Source organism: Sus scrofa, chromosome 9, assembly GCF_000003025.6.
Source record: "Sus scrofa isolate TJ Tabasco breed Duroc chromosome 9, Sscrofa11.1, whole genome shotgun sequence".
NCBI classification, from domain to species: domain Eukaryota; kingdom Metazoa; phylum Chordata; class Mammalia; order Artiodactyla; family Suidae; genus Sus; species Sus scrofa.
In genome coordinates this window covers 107,641,258-107,669,252 of record NC_010451.4, presented here as the reverse complement: position 1 = coordinate 107,669,252, position 27,995 = coordinate 107,641,258, and the positions used below count along the sequence as shown (strand labels likewise).

At 38.4% G+C, this 27,995-nt stretch overlaps 1 protein-coding gene across 1 annotated transcript; it reads right to left on the bottom strand.

Moving 5' to 3' along the window:
• On the bottom strand, positions 810-27,124 carry DLD (dihydrolipoamide dehydrogenase). Its single transcript, NM_214062.1, is given in 14 exon segments — positions 810-1,575; positions 1,670-1,759; positions 2,657-2,794; positions 3,213-3,402; positions 3,713-3,883; positions 4,817-5,007; positions 11,956-12,057; positions 12,686-12,829; positions 13,134-13,234; positions 14,700-14,769; positions 15,543-15,611; positions 16,087-16,166; positions 25,462-25,540; positions 27,023-27,124. Coding segments are annotated over 14 exon segments (1,530 nt in total). The 5' UTR covers positions 27,062-27,124; the 3' UTR covers positions 810-1,509.

Here is a 27,995-nt window from a genome sequence, read left to right as displayed (position 1 = left end):
GTGCACGACCAAACTTTAGGGAGTCCACGTAAATCTCAAAGAATTGTGTCCCTCCCCTCCACAGAAACACAGCAAGGGTTTGGAGTCTAACCAAATGAACTACCCATTAAAGAAACAGTATTTTTCAGAGCTACATAATAGAATCCAGAGCCTTTACACTGGATCCATTTATAATGACCATAATACAATTCAAGACGACTGGACAGGGGAAGAAAAAGGAAAATGAAAAAAACCTATGTATAAATCAATTAAAACCTGAAGATAATCTATGATCAAGCGATGCTATCTTATTCCAGATTTCTGCTAATAAATTACATTCGCCAAACGTTCCTTAAGACTACATATAACCTTTAAATTGTAATCAAGTGAATATCTGTGTATTTCCATACTTTAAAATAGCATAACGAACTGAAGAACTATTTAATGAATCTAAAATGATTTTTAAACTAAGTTACAAATGCAAAAGCCTACTTAGTATTTAATGCTTTAAGTGTTTTAAGAAACAGCCATTTCAAGTACTTAATTAATATAATTTTATACCACTTTATTTAAAGAAAGTCACTTACCCAGCCAGGATACACTGGAAATCCGCTTAGGAAAAAACATCAGAATAAAAATTCCCTTATGTTGTTTGTTGTTTCTCCCAAAGTATATGCTAAACATTTAATACTGTCCTACAATGTGGAAAAAAGATATACCCAGGCTACAAAAGCAATAATAAAGATTAATAAGTAAGAATATACAATAGGGATAGGGACAAAAAAACTAGGACCACCTTGATATCCACTCAGAATAACCAGTAAATGAGTATTTAAGACATGTTTATTTCCATATCTTCATTTCCCACCATTAATACACTGATTCTCCATTTAATATTTGCATTTTGTAAATATACAGCCTTAATTTGGTTAACTGTATAACTATACTTCAGACTGTAGACTTCAATGGAACCTTAAAAAATCTAAACACAAATTCTACCTCTAAACTCCAAGATTTGGGGGGTTAAATACAACTGAGGGACAATCCTTTTTTATTTACATCAGTTTATACATGTTTTCAACTTATTCTAATGACTGTTACCAAGGTGAAAACCAAGTTTAAAATAACTTGATCACTTTGCTTCAAACACAGCTGTTCACATGCCGTACTCCAGCTCCATCCATGTAGGTAAATCCAACTCTACTGTATCACAAACAAAAGCTACTTAACATAAATTCACTGAAGTTGAACTTTTCATAAACAGCATGAAAATATGGGTCGAAAAAATTTTTCCAGGATGCTACTATAAACAAGTAGCTTTTTTCTGCAATATTAATGCAATAAAACAAAATATTAAATTTATTTAAAATATAGATATGAGATTATTCCCTTCTGTCCAAACCTATTAAATATCTTCCAAAAGTTTCATGATTCAGTCCTAGAAATTCCTGGAGCTATGAGCATTTCCTGTTCAGAAATGTGACCGCTACAAAAGCTCCCAGGAAATTTCAGAAAAATATATCTTCTAATTTAAAAGTTGATTGCTTTGCCAAATGATGCAGCCAGGTTTGCTTCTCTAAAAGCTTCTGATAAGGTCTACAAGGAAAAAAATTTAGAATTAAAAACAAAGTAACTGTGGGTCAGAAGAAAATTTAGATAGCCATTCACTGTGTATGTTATTAACAATTACCGGATGTGCATGACAGACTCTTGCTATATCTTCACAGGATGCTCCGTATTCCAGTGCGAGAGCAGCTTCATTTATCATTTCACCAGCACCCTTTAAAATAATAAACCAAGAAGTCATTTTTTTTCCATGGCAAAAATCAACTATCTTCTAATAGGAGAGATTAGTACAGCTAACTGCCTCCAGTCAGAAAAAGCTTAACAGAAAAAAGCAGCACAGAAGTGAAGAGCTTAGGCTCTGGAGTCAGATGAGCTAGATTCAAATGCTACCACTTACTACCTTAACCTCTCAGTGACTGTGTGCTTCATTCCATTCATTCACCTCAAAAATGGGAATAGCAACACCTACCTCACAGGGTTGTGAAAATTAAAGTTAATGCATGTACTTAGGAAAAATTATTACAGAGTAAGCACTTAAAAGTTCTATTACCATTACTGATACATCAGATACCTAAGGCAGGGCATACTTCAAGATCAGTTAGAAGGTAACAGCTGAACCAAGATATGACTAATAGGCCAACAGATCTGGAGGCAGAGGATTGTACACAAAGGGTACTATAAGCACAAGGTTCTGGAAAGGGAACACATTTGGCCTATTAAGAAATAAAGGAAGGCCCATGAGACAAAGAATTAATGAGCAAAAGGGACAAGTGGAAAAGATGAGGTCAGAAAGGTAGTCAGGACCACATTTAGAAGGTCCTTGTCTATAAGTCTAAAGTTGAAAGGACCACAAGAGAGCTTTAAGCAGGCAAACAGTCCAGTCTATGTTTTAAAGGGATGATTTTAGTTGCAGCATGGAAAGTCGATGATACGGTGGGCAAGACTGACTGCTGTTGGTACCTTGCTAGAAACAATGCACAGAGGCCAGATTCAAACTTTTGCTAATAAATAATAACCTCAGAATGTAAACACCAAGTGGTTTTAAATTAATCTACTAAACAGCTATGTTTTCCAGAGATCCTGATGGGATTACCGATTTTACAATACTCACTGGTCCTATAATATGTGCTCCCAATACTCTGTCTGTTGACTTCTGCCCAAGAATCTTAACCATGCCATCTGTGTCAGCATTGGTCTTAGCTCTGCTGTTAGCAGCAAACGGGAACTTTCCAACTTTGTACTCAATACCCTGTCGAAGACAGAAAACGAGAAGTTACATAAACACTGAAAAAGCACATTCCCTTTCAGTGAAATCATCTACCATTTGTTCAGAAAATAAATCCCAAGAAGGCAATTCTTCATAAGGCATATAGAAGTAAAAACCAAAAAGGCTTGTTACTGAAATATATTTTGGGTGAAACATAAGTAAATGCAAATGTCAGTCCACCTGGACACATTCCAAATCCAAATGTAAGAGCTTTTGAATACAGGCAAGCACATGGTCTCCTTTATGACGCTAGTGAAGTAAAATATACACAAACCAACTAATAATGTTCTATGCCGTTATTAAAATGCATTAATAATGCAATAATAAATGAATTCTCAACCCCCACCCAGTGTCATTAACTCAACGCACACATTGGAGTAAACCCCTCACTGAGGATTACCTCTTCTTTCAACTGCTCTTCTGATTTGCCAACCCAAGCAACTTCAGGGTGTGTGTAAATCACTGATGGTACACAGTTGTAGTCAATGTGCACTGCGCCACCAGCCATCCCTTCCACACAGATAATGCCTTCATCCTCTGCTTTGTGAGCCAGCATTGGACCAGCAACCACATCACCAATTGCATAGATACTGCCACAGAGATTAAAAGAACAATGAACTTCTGGAATCACAGACACTTTTTCACTTAATGCCATGGAAAAAAATAAAGGTTTCCAGATATTAAGCCACCAAAAAGTAAATGAAATACAGGTCTTTAAATATCTTGAACATGGGTTCTAATCTTGGGATAATGAAAAAATTCTATTATTTCTGCTTTTCCATGTTTTAAGTTTACTATTCTTCCCCAAAGTTAATGCATTTTTTAAGCATGACAAATGTCTTATTTTCAAAATAGTGTTTGTTTAAAATAATTGAAAACGCAGAAGCGTATCCAACTTACTTTGGAATTTTAGTTTGGAATCTGGTATTCACTGGAATTCTACCTCTAGGATCTAGTTCAATTCCAAGCTCTTCTAGTCCCAAATTCTGAGTAAAGGGTCGTCGGCCGATGCAAACCAGGAGTACATCACAAGTGATAACTTCAGCTTTACCACCAGAAGCAGCTTCAATACTAGACAATGAACAGTGTATAACTGTTAAACACACATTTACTGGAACAGCTGACAGACTTGGAAATTTAAGATCAGACATTTCTCAAGTACTGATGACACTTCTAACAGTGTAAGTTTATTTTTTTATAAAAGAAACACAAGGGTCAGGCAATAACAAATGTATACATATTCTAGAAATCTACCATTAAAATCTCAAACAATAGGCTGTATAACACAGTTTAAGAACATAGGTCTTTGGAGTTCCCATTGTGGCTCAGAGGGTTAAGAACCTAACACAGTGTCCTTGAGGATGTGGGTTCAATCCTTGGCTTCCCTCAGTGGGTTAAGGATCCAGCACTGCCACAAGCTGCAAGGTCACAGATGCAGCTCAGATCGTGTTGCTGTGATGTAGGCTGGCAGCTGCAGCTCCAACTCAGTCCCTAGCCAGGAACTTCCATATGCTGCAGGTGAGGTCGTGAAAAGAAAGAAAAAACTACATTACAAATGAGAATAGTGAATTAATTTTTTTTTTTCGGTCTTTTTGCTATTTCGTGGGCCGCTCTCGCGGCATATGGAGGTTCCCAGGCTAGGGGTCGAATCGGAGCTACAGCTGCCAGCCTATGCCAGAGCCATAGCAACGGAGGATCCGAGCCGCGTCTGTGACCTACACCACAGCTCATGGCAACGCCGGATCATTAACCCACTGAGCAAGGGCAGGGATCAACCCGCAACCTCATGGTTCCTAGTCGGATTCGTTAACCACTGTGCCAAGACAGGAACTCCGTGAATTAATTTTTCTAGCATCAACACAATCATGATATTCAGCGGACTGATGTGATATGCAATACTGAGTTATGCTATACAATAAAATGGTATTAAGTTATAAAAAAACTCAATGTTTTTCTTAAACATATAGAAGGGTATCATATCAAATGCAAATATGGCATACTTACGAAACATCAATGTTTCCATCTGACTTCTTAGTAGCACCAATAACTTTTGTATTCAATTTAAATTTAAATCCTTGTTTTTGAAGGATGCGTTGAAAGTTTTTAGATACCTCCATATCAATTCCAATTCCACCAACATGACCCAAAAACTCAACTGCTGTCACATCTGCACCAAGTCTCTGCCACACTGAACCCTGAAAATAATAATTTCTTTACAAAAATCATAGTGTTCTGGAGCAAATTTTTTTTTAATCCATTTAAAAAATTTTAAAAAATTTTTTTTCTTGTGTTAATATGCTATTAAATGCTCTGAGGTTTAAAATTAACACTGAGACAAATAGCTCTAACTTCATATATTTCCTCACTCACTCAACATTCACTGAGACTGAACACCTACTACCTGCTAAGCAAAACACTGCCCTCAGGGACTTTAAATTGTGACAGGGAGACAAGTAAGTAAAATTCATGTCAAAGATAGAAAAATGCTATGAGAAAAATAAAGCAGGAAGTAGAACCAGGGCTACTGAAAGGAGAGGGGTTGTAATTTTAAGTAGTGTGGTCACAGGAAGGCCTCACTGAGAGTGACATTTGCACAGACTTGAAGAAGAGAGGGAATGAACTACACAGTAACTGCTCCAGAAAGAGGAGCAAGTGAGAAGGAGAGTCTTAAAGGGGAAGAAGTAACCTCTTATTACTAATTACTGATATCTACAAAAATATTAAACTGGCTTCATATTTTGTTTGCTCAATAGAGAAATGTTATCTTTTCATTCAAATTATAATTTAAACTGAATGCTGGCTTTTTAACTTCTTAACAATTATAATTTGCAAAAGTGGCAATATGAACATAATATTATGGTGTTAAATAACCTATGAAAAGCTATGAATATATCCTTTGCAAGAATTTATATTAAAACCATCTGGTAATTTAAAATTCACCTTATGAGTTTATCTTTCCAATTAAATTCATACATTCATTTGAAGAATTTCATGAATTCGGGGGTGAGAACTGAGTTAACTGGAGGCCACAAAGTGACACTAATTAATCCAAAAACAAGCATACACAGTAATTAACTCAAAATGGTCATGGACCTAAATGTAAAATTCACGACTGTAAAACTTCTGGAAGAAAACACAGGAAAGAATCTCTGTGACCTTGAGTTAGGTAAAGATTTCCTAGCTACAACAGGAAAAGCACAATCCTTAAGAGAAAATAGTGAGACTTCATCAATATTAAAAACGTCTCCTCAAATGACAGTATTATAAACATAAAAAGAAAGAAACCACAAGCTGGGAAGAAGTGTTTGCAAAACATCTATTTGATGAAGGATTTCTATCTAGATTATATAAAGAACTCTCAAAACTCAACAAAACAAACAAACCCAATAAAAAAACATACAAAATATTTACACAGGCATTTCACCAAAGAAAGTTGGCAAAAAGCACATGAAAATGTGCTCAACAATACAAGCCACTAGAGAAATGCCTATTAAAACAACAAAATACTACCACACACCCATTACAATAGCTCAAATCAAAAAAACCAACAATACCAACTACTAGTGAACAAACAGAGCAACTAAAACTTACACTGCAGGGAGAGGGTGTTATAAAATGATGCAGCCCCTTTGGAAAACAAGAGTTCCTTCAAAGGTTCAATACAGAATTACTCCTAGGTAAATAGTCAAGAGAAAAAACAAACAAAAAAACCGAGATGTCTACACAAAAACTTGCACACAAATGTTCCTCGCAGTACTAATCATACTAGTTCCAAACCAAGTGTTCATCAACTGATGAATTTTAAAAATGTGCTATATCCATAGAATGAAATATTACTTGGCCATGAAGACAAATGAAGTACACATGAACCCTGAGAACATTATGTTAGGTGAAAGAAGCCAGACACATAATGCCACGTACTGCATGAACTCCATTTATATGACATGTCCACAACAGGCAAATCCATAGGCAAAGGAAGTAGATTAGTGGTTTCCAAGGGCTGGGAGAAGGGAGGAATGTAGAATGACTATTAATGGGCATAGGGTTTCTTTCTGGTATGATGAAAATGTTTTGGAATTAGATACTGATAAGACATAACTTTGTAAGCATACTAAAAAAAATCACTGAATTGTACACTCTATGTGGATGAAACATACGATATGTGAATTATATCTCAATAAAGATTTTTTAAAAAAAGAACTGCTCCTCTGAACCTAATCAGAATAGTAAGAAATACTAAGACTGGAAATAAGATACATCATCTCAATGTCTATAATTCAAAGCAAGGAGCAAGGAGCATAGCAAGATAAGTGCCTACTCTTTAGGAAAGATGATTTTAAAGAGATAGAAAAACCCAAAAATATCTATCATTTATTTATAGCTTATTAGATGTCAGGCTCTGTTAATTTTCTTAAATGTATTAACAAATCCCAACAAAATCTTACAAAGGGAAGCTATTCTTATCTCCCTTAACGAATCAACTAGCTCAGAAGGTTGTGAATTTAACAAGAACATAAAGTCATTAAGAGTCAGAGCTGAAATTCAAATTTAAATATGATCCCAAAACCTATGTTCTTGAAAGCACTACATTAAACTATAATGGAAGAAGGAACATAAACTATAAAAAATAAAGGTCACAGAATAATAATCTTTTTAAGAAAGAAATACGTATGACTACACAATAAATTCTCTAATAAGCCTACATTTTTAAAGAGACATGTAAAAACTAATTCAATATAGTAACAGACACCTAAAACACAGTATCAAGATGTCTGAAATGACACCATGTTGTAAATAACCTGATGCAGAAGTGCAGAGATGGAAGAAATAAAATTACTGCTTGAGGATATTATGACCAACAAAAGAAAGTAAATCTATGTTATTCTTTTTTTCTTGCTTGTTTTATCCATCTATGAGAAAAATTTTCAAAGTAGAGTGAAGAGAAGAAATACCAAGCAAAAAGTGAAGCCCAAGGTAACTCCCAAATCTAACAAATTAGATCAGCATTTGGATAACAGTCACTCAGTGAACTCTGGGGACATTTACCATCAGAGAACTGCCAAAGGGCGGCAGAGAGGCAGATACTGCCCAGATTTTCAAAATGGAAAAGAATGGAGTCTGAATTGAGAATAGATTCTGAAATGTGGAGCAACGGTCAATCTCTGCTAAATAACTAGAATAGAAAAGATTTTTTTAATGCCGGTTTGACAATCATTAGACACTACCTACCGTAAGTGCTTCAAACAGGGCATGAAAACGACCCTTATTTTCTTTTCTGAAGGTTTTCTGGACTGGTTAATGTAGTATAACTTGATATCAGTAAGATATTCAAAAAAAGGGGGAGGGAGAAAATCTCATGATACACTTGTAGATGTGATGGATCAATGGAGACTTCAAATATGTTTATAAACTGGTTAAAAACTGTAGTATCAGATGGCTTTCATGAAAGACACCAGAGAAAGCTTGATTAACTAATTGTTGATAACATCAGATGATGGACCACATGCCTTAGTTAGCATGCTTCTTCAACATATGAATTAAAGCAGGAAACAGCTTTAAGTGCAAGAATGACAGAATCAAGACAAAGAAATAGATTGGAACAATGAGTGCAAGTGACCAAGATTAAATTAAAAGCAAGAATAGGAGTTTCCATTGTGGCTCAGCAGAAACGAACCTAACAGGTATCCAAGAGGATACAGGTGAGATCCCTGGCCTTGCTCAGTGGGAGGGATCCCGCGTTGCTATGGCTGTGGCGTAGGCCAGCAGGTGTAGCTCTGACTGGACCCCTAGTCTGGGAACCTCCATGTGCCACAGGTGCAGCCCTAAATAGACAAAAAAAAAAAAAAAAAAGCAAGAATAAAGGTTCAGGGAGTTCCTGTAGTGGCTCAGTGGTTAACAATCCATGAGGTTGTGGATTTGATCCTTGGCCTGGCTCAGTGGGTTAAGGATCCCGCGTTGCTGTGAGCTGTGGTGTAGGTCGTAGAAGTGGCTTGGATCTGGTGTGGCTGTGGGTGAAGCTGTGGCCAGTGGATACAGCTCCGATTAGACCCCTAGCCTGGGAACTCCATATGCTGCGAGAGCGGCCCAATAAACGGCAAAAGAGACAAAAAAAACAAAACAAAACAAAAAAAACAAGTGATCTTGACAGACAGGACTGAATCAAAAGGATGATGACAAAATAATGGATCTGGTATCTACAAGACCTAAGTAAGAAAAGCAATGGAGATCTAAACACAAATAAAATCCAGTCTCTGCCTTCAAAAAAATTTATGGTCCTATAAAAAAGACAAATATAAATAAATAAATGTGATATATTGTTATTAGATGACACAAAGATGCAGACAAACCAAAGACTCAGAGAAGGGGAGATGAGGTTTCTTAGACAAAAAGACTCCACTAAAAACATAACTTCTGACATTTGAGAGTTATTTATTATACCCACAAATGTTTACAGAGCAATAATAATAAAAGTTAGTATGTGAGTACTTATTATAGATCAGCCATTATGATAGATGCCAAAGACACACACAGTTAATGAAAAAGCCAGCATCTCCACCCTCACGGAGTTTATGATTTAATGAAAAAGAGAGACAACTGAACAAGTATTATCAAGAAGGCCCAATAAATGCTGGAACAAGTACAGGGGAACACTCAGCAAGAGTACCTAAGGACACCTAGGGGAGGCAGGGAAGGGCTCACACAGTGCAGACTCGTGGAGGGAAGAAAGTTCCACACAGAAGGCAGGCCTGCCTACGGATAAAACAAAGAGTGCACTTGTTCAGGAACTGACATTTCAATATGCCTTGAACATGTTTGAGAGGGAAAGGGTTAGAAGTGAAGCTAGAGATTTGAGCCAGCACCCAACAACTTATCTTGACAGCTACCATGAGTCTCTGAAGGGTTTTCAGCAGGGAAGAGATTATTACATTTGTATTACAGAAAAATCACTCCAGCCACTCTGGGGAAAATAGATCAGAAAAAGTTACTGAAGTCAGAGAAACCAAGGGCGAGACATGATCTTGGCATGAACTGGGCCCTAAGGAGATACATGAAAAGAAGAGGATATATTCATGAGCTACCTAACAGGCAACGACTGACTCAATACGGGGCATGAAGGCACAGGGGCAGTCACATATAATTCTGAAACTTCTCGTTTAGTTCGCCAGATGGATGGCAGTACCACTAACTGAGATGGGAAATGTTAGAAAAGAAACAGGATTTGGAGTTCCCATTGTGGCACAGTGGAAATGAATCTGACTAGGAGCCATGAGGTTGCAGGTTTAATCCCCAGCCTCGCCCAGTGGCATTGCCAAGAGCTGTGGTGTAGGTCACAGATGCGGCTCAGATCTGGCATTGCTGTGGCTCTGGTGTAGCCTGGCAGCAACAGATCTGATTAGACTCCTAGCCTGGGAACCTCCACGTGCCGTGGGTGCGGCCCTAGAGAAGGACAAAAGACAAAAAAAAAAAAAAAAAAAAAGAAACAGGATTTGTTTTGTATGTTGAGGAGTGAAGGAGGGAGGAAATGGTTAAATTATACTCTTAGTGAACAGATACAAATAAAGATGCTGGTAAGTGTTCTGATATAAAAGTTCAGAGGCCAGGAGAAAGGATTAGGCTGCAAATATTCATGAGTCTTTGGGTAATTGAGATAAGAGTGGAAGAGTATTCTGTAAGAAGACACAAAGGGTCTGGGATAGAACCCTGAGACAGAATCCAATGTAACAATAACAACTAAAGGGAAGGCTGCATGAAAATAGAGAAGCTGGCCCAAAGGCTAGATAGAAAACCCAACTGGGTTTCATCAGAGAAATTAAGAGAAAAGTTTCAAAAGCAAAAAAAATCAGCAATGCTGTCAGCTACCAAGTAAAACAATAAAGAAAACCGCCCATGAGACTGAGCAATAAATCCATTCACGTCCTGTCAAGAGCAATTTGATGGCACAAGAAACCATGAACCAAGAAGTGAATGGGAGGTGATGAAACAGAGTATGGGCATCTCTTTCAGGAAGTCTGGTTTTGAAGAGAAGGTAAGTGGAAAATTAGCAACTGAAGGAAGACACAGGGGCCCTGCTGTATAGCACAGGGAACTCTTACCTAATATTCTCTGATAATCTACATGGGAAAATAATCTGAAAGAGAATGGATGTGTGTACATGTATAACTGAATCACTTTGTTGTACAGCAAAAATTATCACAACATTGTAAATCAACTCTACTTCAAAAAAACTTTAAAAAAATGAAGGGATAAGGAATTTACACAGGCACTAATCTGCAGGGTATATTCTTCTCCTGTGTAGTCAACACCCTAGCTACAGCATAAAAAAGACCGGCAGGTGAATTCAACCAGGATCCAAGTTTTGCCTAGTGGGCGGGATGGAAGAGCAAGGCAAGGGACTCAAGAACATCTCTAAGAAGATGGTCAAACTGATGGACTATGGAATCCAAGCTGATTGGGAAAGCAGTCAAGACAGGAAAGGGCAGGCAGCAAAAACGCAGAGGATAAAGAGCCTGTGTACCAGGAATAAGCGAGTAAGAGAGGAAAGGAGGTTATGCTTAGAGGATAAAACATCTGGATTTGTGATTTTAGAAGCAGAGCAATTCTTGGCGATTACAAGGTAAAATGGCTCTGGGAAAGGATACCTAAAAAGGAGGGAAGACGTCACTGGACAAACAGGGAAGTCGCCAGATGGACAAGAAGGGAGAACGAGGCAGGGAGAAGGTAAGAAATAGCACAGTATTCAGAGAACAAGTAATAAGACATTTCTAAAACTTCAGAGGGATCAAGATGAGGATGCAGACAGGGAAGAACCAGCTCATGTAAGTCACGTCTTTATCTGAAACGCAATCTACTCAGAATGAGTCGTCTGCTGCAGGGGCTGGCAGGTTTTTTTTAAATCAGTCCAGTTCTAGGAGAGCAAAGAGGTGAAGATACAGGAAAGCAAATTTCAAAACATAAGAGAATGTACTAATAACTACATAAATAGGTTGTCTTGAAAACTCTTTAATATTAGAATTGTTTAAGCAAAACTCAATGCTGATCTACCTGCGATGTTACATAAAGAATCACACAGAGGACCACTCAGTCCTTTCCAACTCCATGTCAATAATGAGAGAATATACGAGGCAGAAAAAAACAGCACTCACCAATTCTACACCTATCACTCCTGCACCAATGACAACCATCTTTTCCGGAACTTTTTTTAAAGATAAAGCACCTGTAGATGACACTACTGTATCTTCATCAATCTATAATAAAAGAAAAAAGATACGATCGGAATTATTTTTAAGAACCTACTGATTTATAAACCGATCTCAGTATAATCTCTAATAATACTAAACCATTTATTTGACTCCTACTCAGACTCAATTTTAATCAAAACCCATTAAAAGTGCACACTTTAAAATTTTATCATTCACCATTTCAAATCAAAATGGTCAATTTTAACTTAATATTGAATTCAAATAATCTTAATATAAAGTGTTCTATTTCTGGTCGCCATCACTGCAAAATAAAGACAGGCAACTTCCCAGAGCTGAATGACTGTCAACATATAGTACTTCAGTTAGAGATCTCTTTTAAAGTTCATAAAGAGCATAAAGTAAGAGTTCCTGCTTTGGCGCAATGGGTTAAGAATCCAACTGCAGCAGCTCAGGTGGCTGCAGAGGCACAGGTTCAATCCCCAGACCCATGCAGTGGGTTAAAGCATTTGGCAGTGCCACAGCTGTGGCACAGGTCACAGATGTGGTCTGGATTCAATCCCTGGCCTGAGAACTTCCACATGCTTCGAGAGCAGTCACTTAAAAAATAAAATAAAATACTTTAAAAAATACATTTCTGTAGGAAGGCTGTGATAGTTGTAAAATGTGTACATACCGTAATTCCAGGAAAAGGAGTAACTTCTGAACCCGTGGCTATAAGAATGTTCTTTGTATTGATAACTTCAGTGCTGCCATCAGCTTTTGTAGCAGTGACCTGATTTTTCCCAGTAATCTTTCCATATCCATTTACACGAACAACCTTTAAAAAATAACATTCATAAATTCGAAAAGTTTAAAATGGTTTTTTTGGATAAACAAGTATGACTAGTAAAACAAACTATTAAAAAAATTCATCCAACCCAAAAATGCTTCTCTTAGTAATGCTACATATGGCACAACAAAAATTTTGTTATCAGGGCAATCTACTTCAGGTTAACGTTTCGCTTTAAATTGAATAAATATCCTCCAGCAGCCAAGTTCTAATAGCACCGCTGTCAGCATAAAGCAAAGTTTATACGGTGTATATAGAAGAAAGCAAAAATGTGAACATTCAACACACTGACCTTATTCTGTTTGAATAAGTGGGCAATTCCACCCGTTAAGGCTTTTACAGCATTACTCTTCTGCTCCATCATCTTCTCCAAATTCAAGCGAACCTCAGACACTGTAATTTGTTAAATAAATCTTTAGCTCTTAATTAAATTCCTAAAGCAACAGGTGATGTTTCTCACTAATCAAGGTCTGAAAAACTTCAGCCTAATGCTTACTGAATTGTATAAAAGGCAGTATTAAAATTTTTAATTTAATAATGGATACAATAATCATGGCTGGCAAAAAGCCAAGAGCATCGCATTACAATAACATAACCTACCACACACTGTAAAACATCTACCTTCAGGAAAAACGAAGTCCAAAATAAAACATTATACTCCACTGTGACAATACATTCTCCAAATAGCTTATGATGATTTTAAGTCTGGGAGAGATTTAAGTAAAAATGACAAAATAAAACATCACTAGAACATTTTTTTAAAAGGAAACGCTACATTAAAAAAAAACTACTAAAAACAGACATAAACTTCAAATACAGAAGCCCTTCAACTAGAGTTTAATCATTCGTTTAACTCAGAGGAAAACTCTGAAGCAACAAAGTAAGAAAATAAAGAAGCTCAACTCAATAGAACTTTGGCAGTAAGAAGAATCTCATAAATCATCTCATGCAAACAACAGAGCTCAGAATTGAGGAAACTGAGGCCCTGAGATTTGATTTACCCAAGGTCAGAGAGCTAGAACATAAAGTTTTACCTAAGGTGCTGGTCTCTGACTAACCTGGTCTCTTCTTTCCTTAGTGGGTATGGATAGTGGGTTTTGATTCTATGTTTCATCTCTTTTTCTTTAATGTATATTCATTCTTTAATGTATATTCATTACATTTTCATTACATTTTAATGTATATTCATTCTTTAATGTATATTCATTAATGTACATTCATTATTTTCTTTAATGTCTATACATCACCCCTACACCTATCGATCTGCCTACACTACAGCACAATCTTTCAGAAACCTACTGCTAGAAAGAAAGAAATGAAGGAAAATTAAATCCCCCTGCCAAGGTGTGTTTTGGTCCTTCCTGGAAGAGACTACCCTCCCGGATATATCTGTCAACAACAATAACTGGAGAGAAAGGATGAAATGAAAACAGTCCAAAAAGAACAGCAGGAGATACAACATACCAAATGAAAACGTTATGAAATGCCCTTTTCCCCTATGCTGCATCCCTCCCTCTCTCCTCCCCTCTCTTCCCGCTACCAACAACATAGGTAGATCTTCCTTCCTTCACCATTACCCACCGACTGCACTCAGGGATCCAGCGGAATCCAGCGCCCCCTAGTGATCTCTAGGTTTCAGGGAAATGAAAACTGCCCCCCCTACACAAAGGAACAAAAGATATCACAGTAGAAATATGGATTAAAGCCTTCTTTCTTAAAAAAAAAAAATCTCTCATTTTAAAGATCTTCTTCTTATTTTTCTCCCACTGAACATATATTACACAGTCACTGGACACACAAAAGTCCTTAGCCAGAAGAATCAAATGAAAACACTGCTCAATATAAAAGGTATACATACTTTCAATTCCCCTAGATGCAAAATCTTTTCCATGGGCCATATGGTAATAATGAGAGTTATTTAATAAAGCCTAAAGGAAATAAAAAAGACTAAATTATCAAATTTCATAAACAGACTATATATAATCAAAAACTTACGAAAAATGTACTTATGAAATGATATTCTCTACATGAAATAGCACATAGGAAAACACCAATTCAGTTTCTGTTCTTATGTATTTAAGAAAAACAATAACGATTTAAACATGCAACAAACAAGAATGAAAAACATTTTTACTTTCATTAAAAGCAAAGGTTGGGAGTTCCCGTTGTGGCGCAGTGGTTAACGAATCCGACTAGGAACCATGAGGTTGCGGGTTCAGTCCCTGCCCTTGCTCAGTAGGTTAACGATCCGGCGTTGCCGTGAGCTGTGGTGTAGGTTGCAGACATGGCTCGGATCCTGCGTTGCTGTGGCTCTGGCGTAGGCCAGTGGCTACAGCTCCGATTCGACCCCTAGCCTGGGAACCTCCATATGCCGCAGGAGCGGCCCAAGAAATGGCAAAAAGACAAAAAAAAAAAAAAAAAAAAAAAGCAAAGGTTATCTATTCCATTGTAAAGGAAAGCAGAAGAGAAAAAAATACTAGAGTCTGTTTGAATGAAAAGGCTAGGCATTTTGCGACGTTATTTCACGAACAGATGGCAGACTGGTCACAGTACTCAGTTTTTCCAAGGAAAAATGTGTTTTTTACCATCCATGGGTTATTTTTTGATAATTATATTAGTTTAATATTCTGATCTCAATATATCCCATTTCTAGTTGGTGGCTAATGAAAAAATATCTGCACTGTACAAAACATATGCTCACCTTAGAAGGAATACAACCAACATTCAAGCATGTTCCACCAAGTGTTTCATTTTTCTCAATGCAGACTGTCTACAACCAAAAAAATATTATTTACTGCACATAATCTGCAATGTTTCAGTTCACTAAAATTCCAAATATGTCTTAATTCTTCTACAAAACACACTACTCAAGCTGTGTCTATGAGAGTAAAAGATTCCTTTATAATTTATTACTTAAATAATAATGACTCAAATGTAAACTATTCTAAAAAAAAAATTTTTTTTAACAACCAGATACAAATAGAGCTTTTAGATCTATCACTGTATCTTCCTAAGTATGATTATAAGTCAAAACAGAAAGTATTAGGGGGAGAGGAAAAATGACTTCACTTTTCCATTTCATAAAAATACTACAATTAAATAAACCTTCTCTATTAGTTTTAGGACAAAATATAACTTATAGATTTAAGAATTCACCATTATTAATTATCTGCGAAGTATTTTATGAATATGATCAACTCTTCCCAAATGAATGAATTAACACCTAGTTTGAGCCTAAATCTTACCTTGAAACCTAACTGGGCAGCTTTAATAGCAGCAACATATCCTCCAGGACCAGAACCTATCACTGTTACATCAGCATCAACTGCAATAAAAGCAAATTGATATAAAACAGTAAATTGCTTAATACTGCCTAAAAACAATACATTTAAAAAAAAACTTAGCCTCTAACAAAGTGAAAACAACCAGCATTTTCTACACAATACTATTTATTCCTAGGTATCTGACACTCTTGGATGTAACTGAAAATGGCACAGATTTTTAAATTTCGTTTTCTACTTATTCATTGTGGTATGTGGATATATACCTGAGTTCTGTACCCACTGTATCCACTGCCCTTGCTAAACTCTACAGTTTTATTTCATGATAATGGACAGGCATTTAGTGACACATCTGTATGAAGGAAAGAGTCTGAGTTTTGGAATCTGACACACCTGGCTTCAAATCTCAGCTCTTGGCACTTAAAAGTTGTGTGATTAAGTGACTAAATTTTTCTGCCATTTATTGACTCAAATGATTGATGTTAGGATCAAATAAGCTAATTTCACGTAATACCTTGATGTTCTCAATAAATTCAAGACTAATTACACTCTTTTCAGGTACTTAAATTTTAAGATACTACAACTCAGCAGGACCCTGTAGGGCTCCTGGGCAGATGAGCCTTTCTGTGTCTCGACTTCTAGTTTTTAGAGAATAAGCTTCAGCTGCCATGACCTTCCCTAAGCTCTAAAGGACAGGTTCCAACAGCTGCTAATCAGAGAAGGGAAGGGATGCAGAGACCAGGGAGGAGCTGTCAAGAGATACTACTACAGCCTTGGGGGCAGTGTCCTGGTTCCCCCTCAAGGAATACACATAATAATATCTTTGAGCTCTTCTGCAGAACTAAACCCCCAACAAATGGAAGACGTTAACTACTTGATGAAGCATTCTTCATTCCAGAAAGAAGGTGGACGCCCAGAACCAGTCCTGGGGCCCCCAAACACCAGCTCTGAAAACCAATGCAAGCCTGACTCTACCCTGATCGTTATCTGTAGCCCTATTTTCCACTTCCAAAACTATAAAACCACTTCCTAATCTTTCCCAAAGGAGGACACATTCTTTAAGGCATTAACCTGCTATGGCCTCCCTTGCCTGTCAAAACAATAAAGGTATCTTTTTCTCCTTCACCCAAACTGTGTTTCTATTAGGCACCAGCAGACAGAGACCGAATTTCAACAACATGGGGGGGGAGAGGGGGGTGGGATGATTCCACTTCCCTATAATACAAAGCAGATAGATACATTTTGAACTTCATTTGAATAATGATAAATCTTGCATAGCTTAAGATAACAGGCTAAAGAGAACATTCAATAAGCTATTCTAGACATTTACCATATACAGAAACTGAAAATTTATCAGTAGCAGTAGGACTACAGAAATGTAAACATAAATCCAAGTATTCTTCTCAATCCAACATCAAATAATGCAACAATAACTGCTGAAAGAGTCAGAGAGTCTCCCTTCTCCCCGCTCCACCATCCTTACAACTCAATTACTGGAGCATTTAGCAGTTAATAAAACACTTTTACATACACTATGTTTGATTCTCAGAACCTCCTATGAGGAAGGTATAAAACACTGGGTTCAGAGAAATCAATTAACTTGCCCAAGGTCATCTAGCAAGCTGTGGGAAAGACAAATGAAGCGTTTTGTCTCTCCCTCCAGTGGTCTTTCCATTATTCAGTACTACATTTCTCAATTTCGACTATCCCTGAGAGCAATAATCAAGCTTTCTAATTACTCTGGCTATCTGACATCAGGTGAGTAATTTAACCAGCTTCACCTTCGGTTCCTCATCTGGAAAATAAAAGGCATACAAAAATCTACCTCTCAGGGTCATAATATAGAACAAAAAACCTATGTAAGTAACTTAGCACAGTACCTGGAACCTACACAAGTATTCACTATATAACACCTTTGTTCTCACCAAACTTTTTTTTTTTTTTTTTTGCTTTCTTATCGTCTTCTTCCCAAAACACAAATGGCCTCAGGGGATGGGAGTGTAAAGACCTTGGCTGGCCCCATCGAATCACAGAACCTCTGTGTTGGAAGACTACAAGTTATTAAGCTCAGTTATCCACAAAATCTAAAAATCTTCCTACTTGAATAAGTATTGACTCTCCTTGGTTAAATCGATGATAACTGGGATTAACCAATACAGGAAAAAAAATGGAGCTAATCCAACACACGACAAGAGCATTGCTTCGATTTTTACTAATTTGCGTTTTTTGGCCACACTGCTTGGTTCACTCATTCATATTCAGAATTAAGTGTATACTAAAATGTACTTCTATTTTTCAAGTCTTGAACCAAATGATGACCTAAACAATATTCCTTAGATGGGTACTAATTCTTTAAATTTCACAGTAACATAAATACAAGTTACGAAATAGATTTCTTTGCTGAATTTTTAACATACAGGTTTACTGAATAAATTTAAACACAGAAAAGCAAAAAAACACTTATTTTATTTCCCAATTTACTGTGATCTCAGGTCTTTTTAAAAACTGTGGAAAATAGGAAAAACATTTCACCTTGTACTGAAGATGTACCACACCATCAAAATCCCACTGAAGTGCTAGGAAGCACAAAGATGAAGTAAAAAAGAAAAGTCTTCCTCTAAGGACTTGTCAGCTGAAGAACAGGAGGGTATGATTCAATGCAAAGCTTCAAAAATAAGCCATTATTTAAGGGAAGTATACTAATACCTGTAATTTACTTTGAAATGCATCAAAAAAGATGAATGGATAGACTGTATATGGATGAACATATATGTGACAAGTAGAGTAAAATGTAAATAATGTATAGGTGTTCAATGTAAAAGTCTCACATTTTTTTCTAAGTGTTTACAATTTTTCATGATAAAATACTGGAAAAACAAACCAGCTAGCTCTCACCTTCACCAAAGGCTGCTTTGCATGTGAAAGTTTACAGCACATGATTCTGACTCATCATCTCCTTGCCAAGAAGCATCTCTCAATCTGGTTCCCATACAGTTTTAAAAATTAGGAGATAGGAAAGTAGTTAAACAAAACACATTAATTTAGGGAACACCTGATGGAAGACTTTACAAAATTAGCATCAGCCTTTAAAAGTGAAAAGGAAATACTGAAAAGGGAGTTTCCATGGTGGCATAAAAGAAACAAATCAGACTGGTATCCTTGAGGATGCGGGTTTGATCCCTGGTCTCAATCAGTAGGTCAGGGATCTGGTGTTGCCATGAGCTGTGGTATAGGTCACAGATGTGGCTCGGATCCCACATTGCTGTGGCTCTGGCAAAGACCAGCAGCTGTTGCTCCAATTTGACCCTTAGCCTGGGAACTTCCATGTGCCTTGCGTGTGGCCTAAAAAAAGCAAAAAAAAAAAAAAAAGCAAAAAAAAAATTGAAAATGATATACCCAATAACAGCATAAGAGAGAGGTAACTACGTCAGCAAAATGGCAAAATGCAACTGAATACCAGTATTCATTCAGGTGGCAATAAAATACCAGGAGAAATCTGAAAGGCTAATACTTATACTGGTCAATACCATGAAATGAAAAGACAAAAAGCAGGAAAAAGTGCTCTACAAGTTACTCTATAAACATTATTTACATCAGTATGAGAAAAATAAGGAAAGCATATGATCAAGTCTACCGCTGAAATAAAGGTATCAAGAGTTCCCACTGTGGCTCAGTGGTAACAAACCCTACTAGTATCCATGAGGACACGGGATCCCTGGCCTTGCTGAGTGGGTTAAGAATCCAGCATTGCTGTGAGCTGTGTCTAAGTGGCAGACATGGCTCAGATCTGGCGTTGCTGTGGCACAGGATTCAACCCCTAGCCTGGGAACTTCTATATGCCACGGCCCTAAAAAGACAAAACAAACAAAACAAAACAAAAAAAAACAAGATGTCAGGTTACAAATCAATTATAATCATCAACAAACTGTACTGGGTATTAAGAAGTCAGTCTGCAATATTATCTGCCACTTGGGTAATCCACTACATGCCAGGCAGTGAGCTAAATGCTTCCTACTGTCTCATCTAAGTCTCACTCAGGACATCTCTTAACATAGTTATTACTGCCATTTAACAAGGAGAAAATAAGGCTGAGAATAACTAAATAAATGCATAAGGTTGCACAGCTAGTAAACAATTCAGCCATGATTCAAGCCAAGTTCTTTAGATTCTGAAGCCTGTGCTCCTCCACCATTATGCCTTCCAAACCCTAAGATGATCCCGTAACCTCCAAGGCAATCAGGGACTCTAAAATGACATGAAGTTCTTCATTATCAGAATGAAATCAAATTTCATGAATGTCTACCCTATGAGAAATTCATCACTATCTTCAAAAACCTTACATCATAGTTATGGAAAATATGCACATACCAAAATGTAGATAAATCGAAGATTTTTCTTTTAAAAAAAGGAACAGGAAAAGAAGCATCATAAGGCAATAATCATTAACTACCAAATTCACTAAACGAGTGTAAGAGCTACTTCTGTAAGGTTTATTTGTTATTGTTTTGCTGGGAGGGTGGGGACAGCTGTTTTAAAATTATCAATAGCCTTATTTTTCAATCTTATTTCCACTGTCACACCCTATACCCGTGATCACCCAAAGTGCAAGGCTTCACTGTCTGATCACCTCCTAGTTCCTAAGGAAAGAGACACATATTGAAAGAAAGGAAGAAAGGAAGGAAGGAAGGAAGGAAGGAAGGAAGGAAGGAAGGAAGGAAGGAAGGAAGAAAGAAAGAAAGAAAGAAAGAAAGAAAGAAAGAAAGAAAGGATTTGAAGTAAAACAAACCTTCTTGGGCAAATTACTTCAACCTTTCTGGGCTCTGATGCAACACAGGGATAATAGAAATGATAACACCTGCATCCCAGGGTTGAGAGGTCAGAGATAAGGTCTATCAAGACCCTAGGAGGATGCCAGGTGCATTATTAGTCAGTCAATAAATGTTTCTTCCCTTCCCAGCTCCGCCTCCCAACTTTAGTTTTGCAGCCTCCAGTCTCACTCCCACCCTCCATAACAACTTACACAGTTACCGCAATGTTACCCCTGCCAAAACCCAACTCAGACCACATTCTTGTGCTCCTCACTGGTTTCTCTATCTCTTGTTAGATAAAGTTCAAGTTCGTAAATATAGCATCCAAATCTCTCCAGTAACTTTCTCCAGCCTCATCTCCCACCACGTTTTGGTCATCCACCAATACCAGGCAGTTTAAGCTTCAGCAATGATGATTTACTGTTAGCTTACACTCACAGAACTGTGCTGGCCTACCCACATACATTCTATCCCATCCTCCTAGAAGTAAATGCTGACAGCAGGCATTTCACATTACCGGCACTATTCTAAGCTCTTGGGCTACCTATAAAATGACAGAGCCCTGGTTCTCACACTCTAAGGAGAAAGAAAAAACATTAGAACAAAAACTCCAATCTGCAACCAAAATGAGCTTTAAAAACAAATATGATCATCTCATGCCCCTGCTTAAAACACTTCAATGACCTCCAACTGCCCTTAAAATGAAGAGCTAGGGTCTTCCATAATCAGGATCTTCAACACATTTCAGTCACACTGGCCCTTTTCAAGCTCCTCAAATGCACTATGTTTCTTTTCATATCAAAACATTCCCATGCACCGTTCTTTCTACCTGGAACATATCTCACACCCAACCCCACCCCAACTCTTTTCAGATATCCACATCATTTCCTTAAGCAAGTAACCGTAACCATTCCCGATCCATATACAGATATTATAGCTCCCTATGCTTAGCATGTGGAGTCTTTATCACAATAATTTACTGGATGTTTGTCTTCCCCAAAAGACTGTAAACTATAAAGCTGCATCTTATCTGTCTTGTTCTCTCCTGTATCCCAACAAATAGTCTAATAACTGGCACATAGTAGATACTATCTGTTGAAATATGAATTTATAAATGAATGAATGGAAGCAAATATGACTAAGTGTGACAGTCTATTCCTGCCATGGAATGGGTCATATCAACAATAACACACAATACTTTTCAAATCTTGATGAGCTTGGTTCATATTCAAACATCTCCCAGGTGCTCTAACAGGGAGATCATAAGCTTTGAATTTCTCAAGCTGGTCAGCCAATAGTCATCTAAGGAAACAGGCCAGGAAGTTCCAATGGCACAGTGGGTCAAGGATTCAGCATAGGTCTCAGCTGCAGATCAGATTCAATCCCTCGCCTGGGAACTTCCACAGGCCGTGGTGCAGCAATTAAAAACAAAACAAAACAAAACACAGAGTGCAAACTCTAGGAGTTCCTGGGTGGCTCAGGACGTTAAGGACCCAGTGTTGTCACTGATGTGGCTCTGATTACAGCAGTGGCACTGGTTTGACGCCTGGCCCAGGAACTCCCATGTGCCACAAAGTCAAAAAAAAAAAAAAAAAAAAAGACTGTAAGCTCTATAGTCAGAAGAATTTTTCCAGCTCTGTCATTTTCTAGCTAACCTCTTCTTTTTTTTTTTTTTTTTTTTTGTCTTTTTGTTGTTGTTGTTGCTATTTCTTGGGCCACTCCCGCAGCATATGGAGGTTCCCAGGCTAGGGGTCGAATCGGAGCTGTAGCCACCGGCCTACGCCAGAGCCACAGCAACGCGGGATCCGAGCCACGTCTGCAACCTACACCACAGCTCACGGCAACGCCGGATCGTTAACCCACTGAGCAAGGGCAGGGACCGAACCCGCAACCTCATGGTTCCTAGTCGGATTCGTTAACCACTGCGCCACGACGGGAACTCCTTTTTTTTCTTTTTAGGACCACATCCATGGCATATGAAAGTTCCTAGGCCAGGGGTCGAATCAGAGCTGCAGTTGCTTGCCTACACCACAGCCACAGCAATGCTAGATCCAAGTCGAGGCTTCAACCTATGCCACAGCTTGCAGCAACACCAAATCCTTCACCCACTGATCGAGGTCAAGGATTGAATCCGTATTCTCATGGATACTAGTCGGATTCATTACGGCTCAGCCACAACGGAAACTCCTCCTAGACAACCTCTCTTAACTCAGCTCCTCCATTTACTAAATGCAGAAAACAGCAGCACATACCTGGGAGGACAGCCTCAAGGATTAAAGACTGTGCCTGAGATAAGGTAAGCCCTCAATGTGTCAGTTAATATTACTGCTGCTACTGCCAGGTACTTCCTACGTACCAGGCACCATACTGGATGCTTGTGATGGAGCGAAGCTGAAACAGTCATGGCCCTAGGGTCCATTTATTTAATCAATACGTACTGAATACCTACTGTGCCATTTTCAATGCTACACAGTCACAGTCATGGCCCTAATATTGTATGTGCACTTGAGGAAAACACAGCCACTAAATAAACACCTCAGATGAATACAAATATGTACATGAAATGCTTGTTAACTTCATCCAACCAGATTTTATACAGTTATCTACATGGATACAAAAGGATTTATAATTTACAAAAGGGATAATTAAATTATTGGATTCATGAGTGCTCAGTTATCCTCCTTTCATTACAAATCTAAGTTCCTGCTCAGGAACTGCTTGGCAAATAGAAGATACCAAATAAATCTCTGTTGAATATATAATAACATATATGTAGAGCGAGCCATGAGGTCTTTCACTGCATGCTTTGGAAATGAAAATCTGTCGAGTTGAAAACATAACATTCCTATTTAACGAAAGAGAAAAAGGGTATATGCCAATTACATTTCAATAAAACCAAAAATGGAAAAAAAGCGACAAAGGGTATAATGGGTCCAACTCTCCTCCAACCCCATCAAATTCCTATTTCTTAAAGGATCTCTTGACCTGTTCAAAACCAGGATAGGTCATTCACTGTTGGTCGTTAGTGACCAGAATTCTCCTTCTATCCTTTCTTCTACGAGTAAAACATAGGAAAAATTATAATAGTTTGACAACAGTCTAAGGATACAGGACAAAATTATTTTACAGGATACATGGAAAATGATGGTCATAGTTCCCCTTCAGCTAATGGTTTCTATAATGAAGCTTTAAGACATCACAAATGACTTTACTTATGATTAAAGGAGTGATTCCAGTAAATGTCAAAACACATAATTTCAAATAATCAATAGCCTTAGTAGTGAGAGACCAAAGTATCTTACTATAAATCCATTAACTTGCTGCTTTACATACTCTAAAAAATAAAGTACATATCCTTTATAGAAACTTCAAAAATACAGAAAAGTATAAAGAGGAAAATATCAATAATTCACAGCTTCCTTTTAGGATACATCCTTCTAGTCTTTAAAATGTGCCTTTGGAATTCCTTTCTGGTGCAGAGGGTTAAAGACCTGGTTTTGTCACTGCAATGGCTTGGGTCACTGCTGTGGTGTGGGATCAATCCCTGGCCTGGGAACTTTCACATGCTGTGGGCAAGGCCAAAAAATAAAATAAAATAAAATGTGCCTTTGATAAGCCCATCAAGATTTCTTTCCATTAAGCATGCAAAAACGTCATCTCACCTTCTAAACATTGTTATAAACATTGTTAAGCAACTAACACACTCAACCTTACCTTTTTTATTTTATTTTTATTTTTTGGCTGCCCCACAGCACATGGAGTTCCCAGGCCAGGGATCAGACCCAAACCACAGTTGCAGTCTACACTGCAGCTGTGGCAACCCTGGATCCTTTAACCCACTATGCCAGGCCAGGGATCGAACCTGTGTCCCTGGCGCTGCAGAGACCCCACGACCACTCCTGTTGTGCCACAGTGGGAACTCCCAGAATTAACTTTTTAATGTAAACATAGAATTGCTCCCCTGCTCAAAACCCTTCAGTGGTTTCCCATCACTCTTGGGAGTAAAATCCTCGCCTGGCTCATAAAACCCTCCACAATCTGATCTCTGCCTGCTTTTCTGATTTTACACTCTACTGGTCTCTGCTCCAGCTACACTGGCCTTCCTGTAATTCCTTAAACCTCACAAAATAATTCACTTCAGAACCTTCCCACTGCTGTTTCCCTCTGCCTGAAACAATTTTCTTACTCTCTCACTTCCTCAGGCCCTTGCACAGAAAAGTCCTGACAAAACAGTCAGTCGCCTTTCCTCATAATCACCAACTACGTGATTTTCAATCCCTTCCCCAAATTTTTCCCTATGTGTGTACCATTCGTCTTTTATCACCAGACCATAAACTGCATAATACTAGGGCTTTGCCTAGTTTACTACCTGGAACACAGTAGGTGCTCAATAAACATTTAAGTTAATAAATATAAGAACAAATGAGTCCTATGACTGATTATTATTACTTGAATATTCACTTGCTTTTACACTGAAACACAAAGGAAATATGAACTAATTTGAGGAAAACCTATTTTTCTAAGTACTTACTTGGTTGATCTGCATAAGTTCTCAGCGGCACTGCAGAAACTCCTTGCAGACCATGAGCTATTCGATTAAAATGGCCCCTCTGAAAGAAAAAAAATATTCCTATTGTGTAAAACAGGAATTCAAAACAGAAACTACTGAAGGTCCGTGAAAACAATGAATTTGGGCAAATATATCAAGCAACGATTACTAATTTATCTTCCACTGCCACACAGAAATTACATATCAATTTCTCCCCTTCTGTAACAACAATCAGCTTGCCATACTTTTTACTATGAATATTCAACAAACCGTCTCACATTTAACCTAATTCAAATATGTTACTCAATGGTGTTACACTTTATTGAATTCTCAGAAAGCATGGCTAATTTTTAGTGCCACGAATCATTTTAATGTCATAATTAAAGTTTTTAAAGTTGCAGCTTAAGTACTTGAATAATCTGCATTACGACAATCCTTTGATATGTAACTATCGTTTACTAACTCAAATCTACCATGTAAAGTCTATGAAGATATTCCTGAACTGCCCACCAGGAATAGAAAATGAGACAAGATGCCTTAGGAAAATGCACTAATGTACTCATATTCAAGAGCTATTACAGTTCTCCAAACTGGATCTCAATCTCCACAACCTCTAAATACGGATGGCTACTATCTCCTAAGAATGATGAGGCACAAAAAAACACAGCAAATGGCTCCTACGACAGCACGTAGATAGGAGGCAGTGACAAAACCTACACCGATCTAGTAATGTTGTCTATTCCAAGGCAATTCTTGCACCTGAGGTCCCTACAGAGGACAAAGAACAAGTGACTAAATAGCAATCCTGAGTTTTAGCCCCAGCTCTGCCTCTCAAAGTATAAACTCTGACACACGTTACATTAACTTTGGGGCACACATGCTACTCATCTTTGAAACAAAGACAAAGGAGTTTGATCGCTGCATAACTTTTAAAGTCTCCATCAATATAGTATTCGGCCACGATTCCACATATGTACCGTCTGGCTGTATTTGGTACACAGATGAAAAGGGAAAGCTATATTGACCATAACTCCTATAATAAAATATAAATGCTTCTACGAAAAAAGCCAATAGACGTTAGCTTAAAGCAGCAGGCACTGAAGGTATCTTTGAGGAATTCCTAGAGCTACCCGCTGGGGGCTGACCCGGTCTGGTTCTTTCAAGCGGTAACCCCAAAGTTACCTGCCCACTGCACAAAAGCCACTCAAGAGCCAGGATTAGGAAAAGGTACTAAGAGTTAACCAAAAGGTGCTAAGGCGACACATACTCCCCGCCGTCCCAAGATCCCATAGGCCAGCTGGGGGCTTGGGAGGTGACCATGTGCAACTGCTGACCACCACACAACTGAAAGGGCCTCCCCACAGCCCGGGCCTTTGCTTCCCAGCCTCCGTCCGGACTATGCCGGTTCAGGGGCGGAACCGCTGGTGGTCTCGGCCCGGCCGCCTGCCGCTCCCACACCCACCACTTAGGTAGCGTTCGGGACCGCGTCACCGGGCCTCTCTGCACCTCTGGCTCATCACGAACCTACCCAGTCGGTCCTCACCTTGGCCAAGGTACAGTATACACGACTCCAGCTTTGCATCTTGCCGCTGTATTGGCCTTTGCGCCAACTCCTTCACCTCCGCTAAGCACCTCCGCCGACTCGCCAAGGTCTTCCCGGCCTGCGCATGCACGAGCGCGCCTACGTTATCGGTCCGGAGCAGCGCGATTGGCCCGCGAGGGGGGTGCCGTCCGGCTCAACGTCGTACACTGTCGTAAGGAGCATAGTGCTTTGTGGTAGCAGGGAATGAGGGACCATTTTAGGGATAAAAGAGTGCTGGGGGTTACAGAGTGCGCTTGTTTTTGGAAAGTGGAGTAACTAAAGCTAAGGTTTGCTTAATGCACGGTGCAGAAAGTAAAGCTTCACAGGTTCTTTGTTGTGTTAGGCTGAGGAATCTCAACATTGTCCGGGCCTTATCTCACTTTTGTCCTTAACTATATGAAGGATTACTAGTATTTCCACTTCTTAGATGAGGGCCTGAAAGATTAAACAATACCCTCAAGGTCTCACAGGGGACCGGTAACTGCAGCCCTGAGGTCAAAGCTTTTCATCCTAATTCCTGCTTTATAATTCCTCCTGTAGATCAAAGGCCATATAAAAGATGGGGTCACATACTTTGGTATCACCAGCATTCTGCTCTAAGTAAACTACCTGGCAATACGTAGAAAACACACTTTTCCCTGCCGCCTCAGTTGGGAGACACATCTCCTTGTCAGAGCAAATAAGAATGGGTGGGGTGGTGGATGAGGTTACAGGTTCTCACATGAGACAATGGAAAAATATTGTCTTCAAGGCTGAGCACAGAAACCTAAAGTCTGATTTTTGCTTTGCCATAACTATACATGGGATAAAATTTAACTCTGTCTTGAAAGTTTACTGCCCAGGCGCTATTCCGGGCTCTGTGAATTTAAATACTAATTAGAAATTACTCCCTACCTAGTTAAGCTGCTTTAGGGGAAAAGATAATGATCTTTAG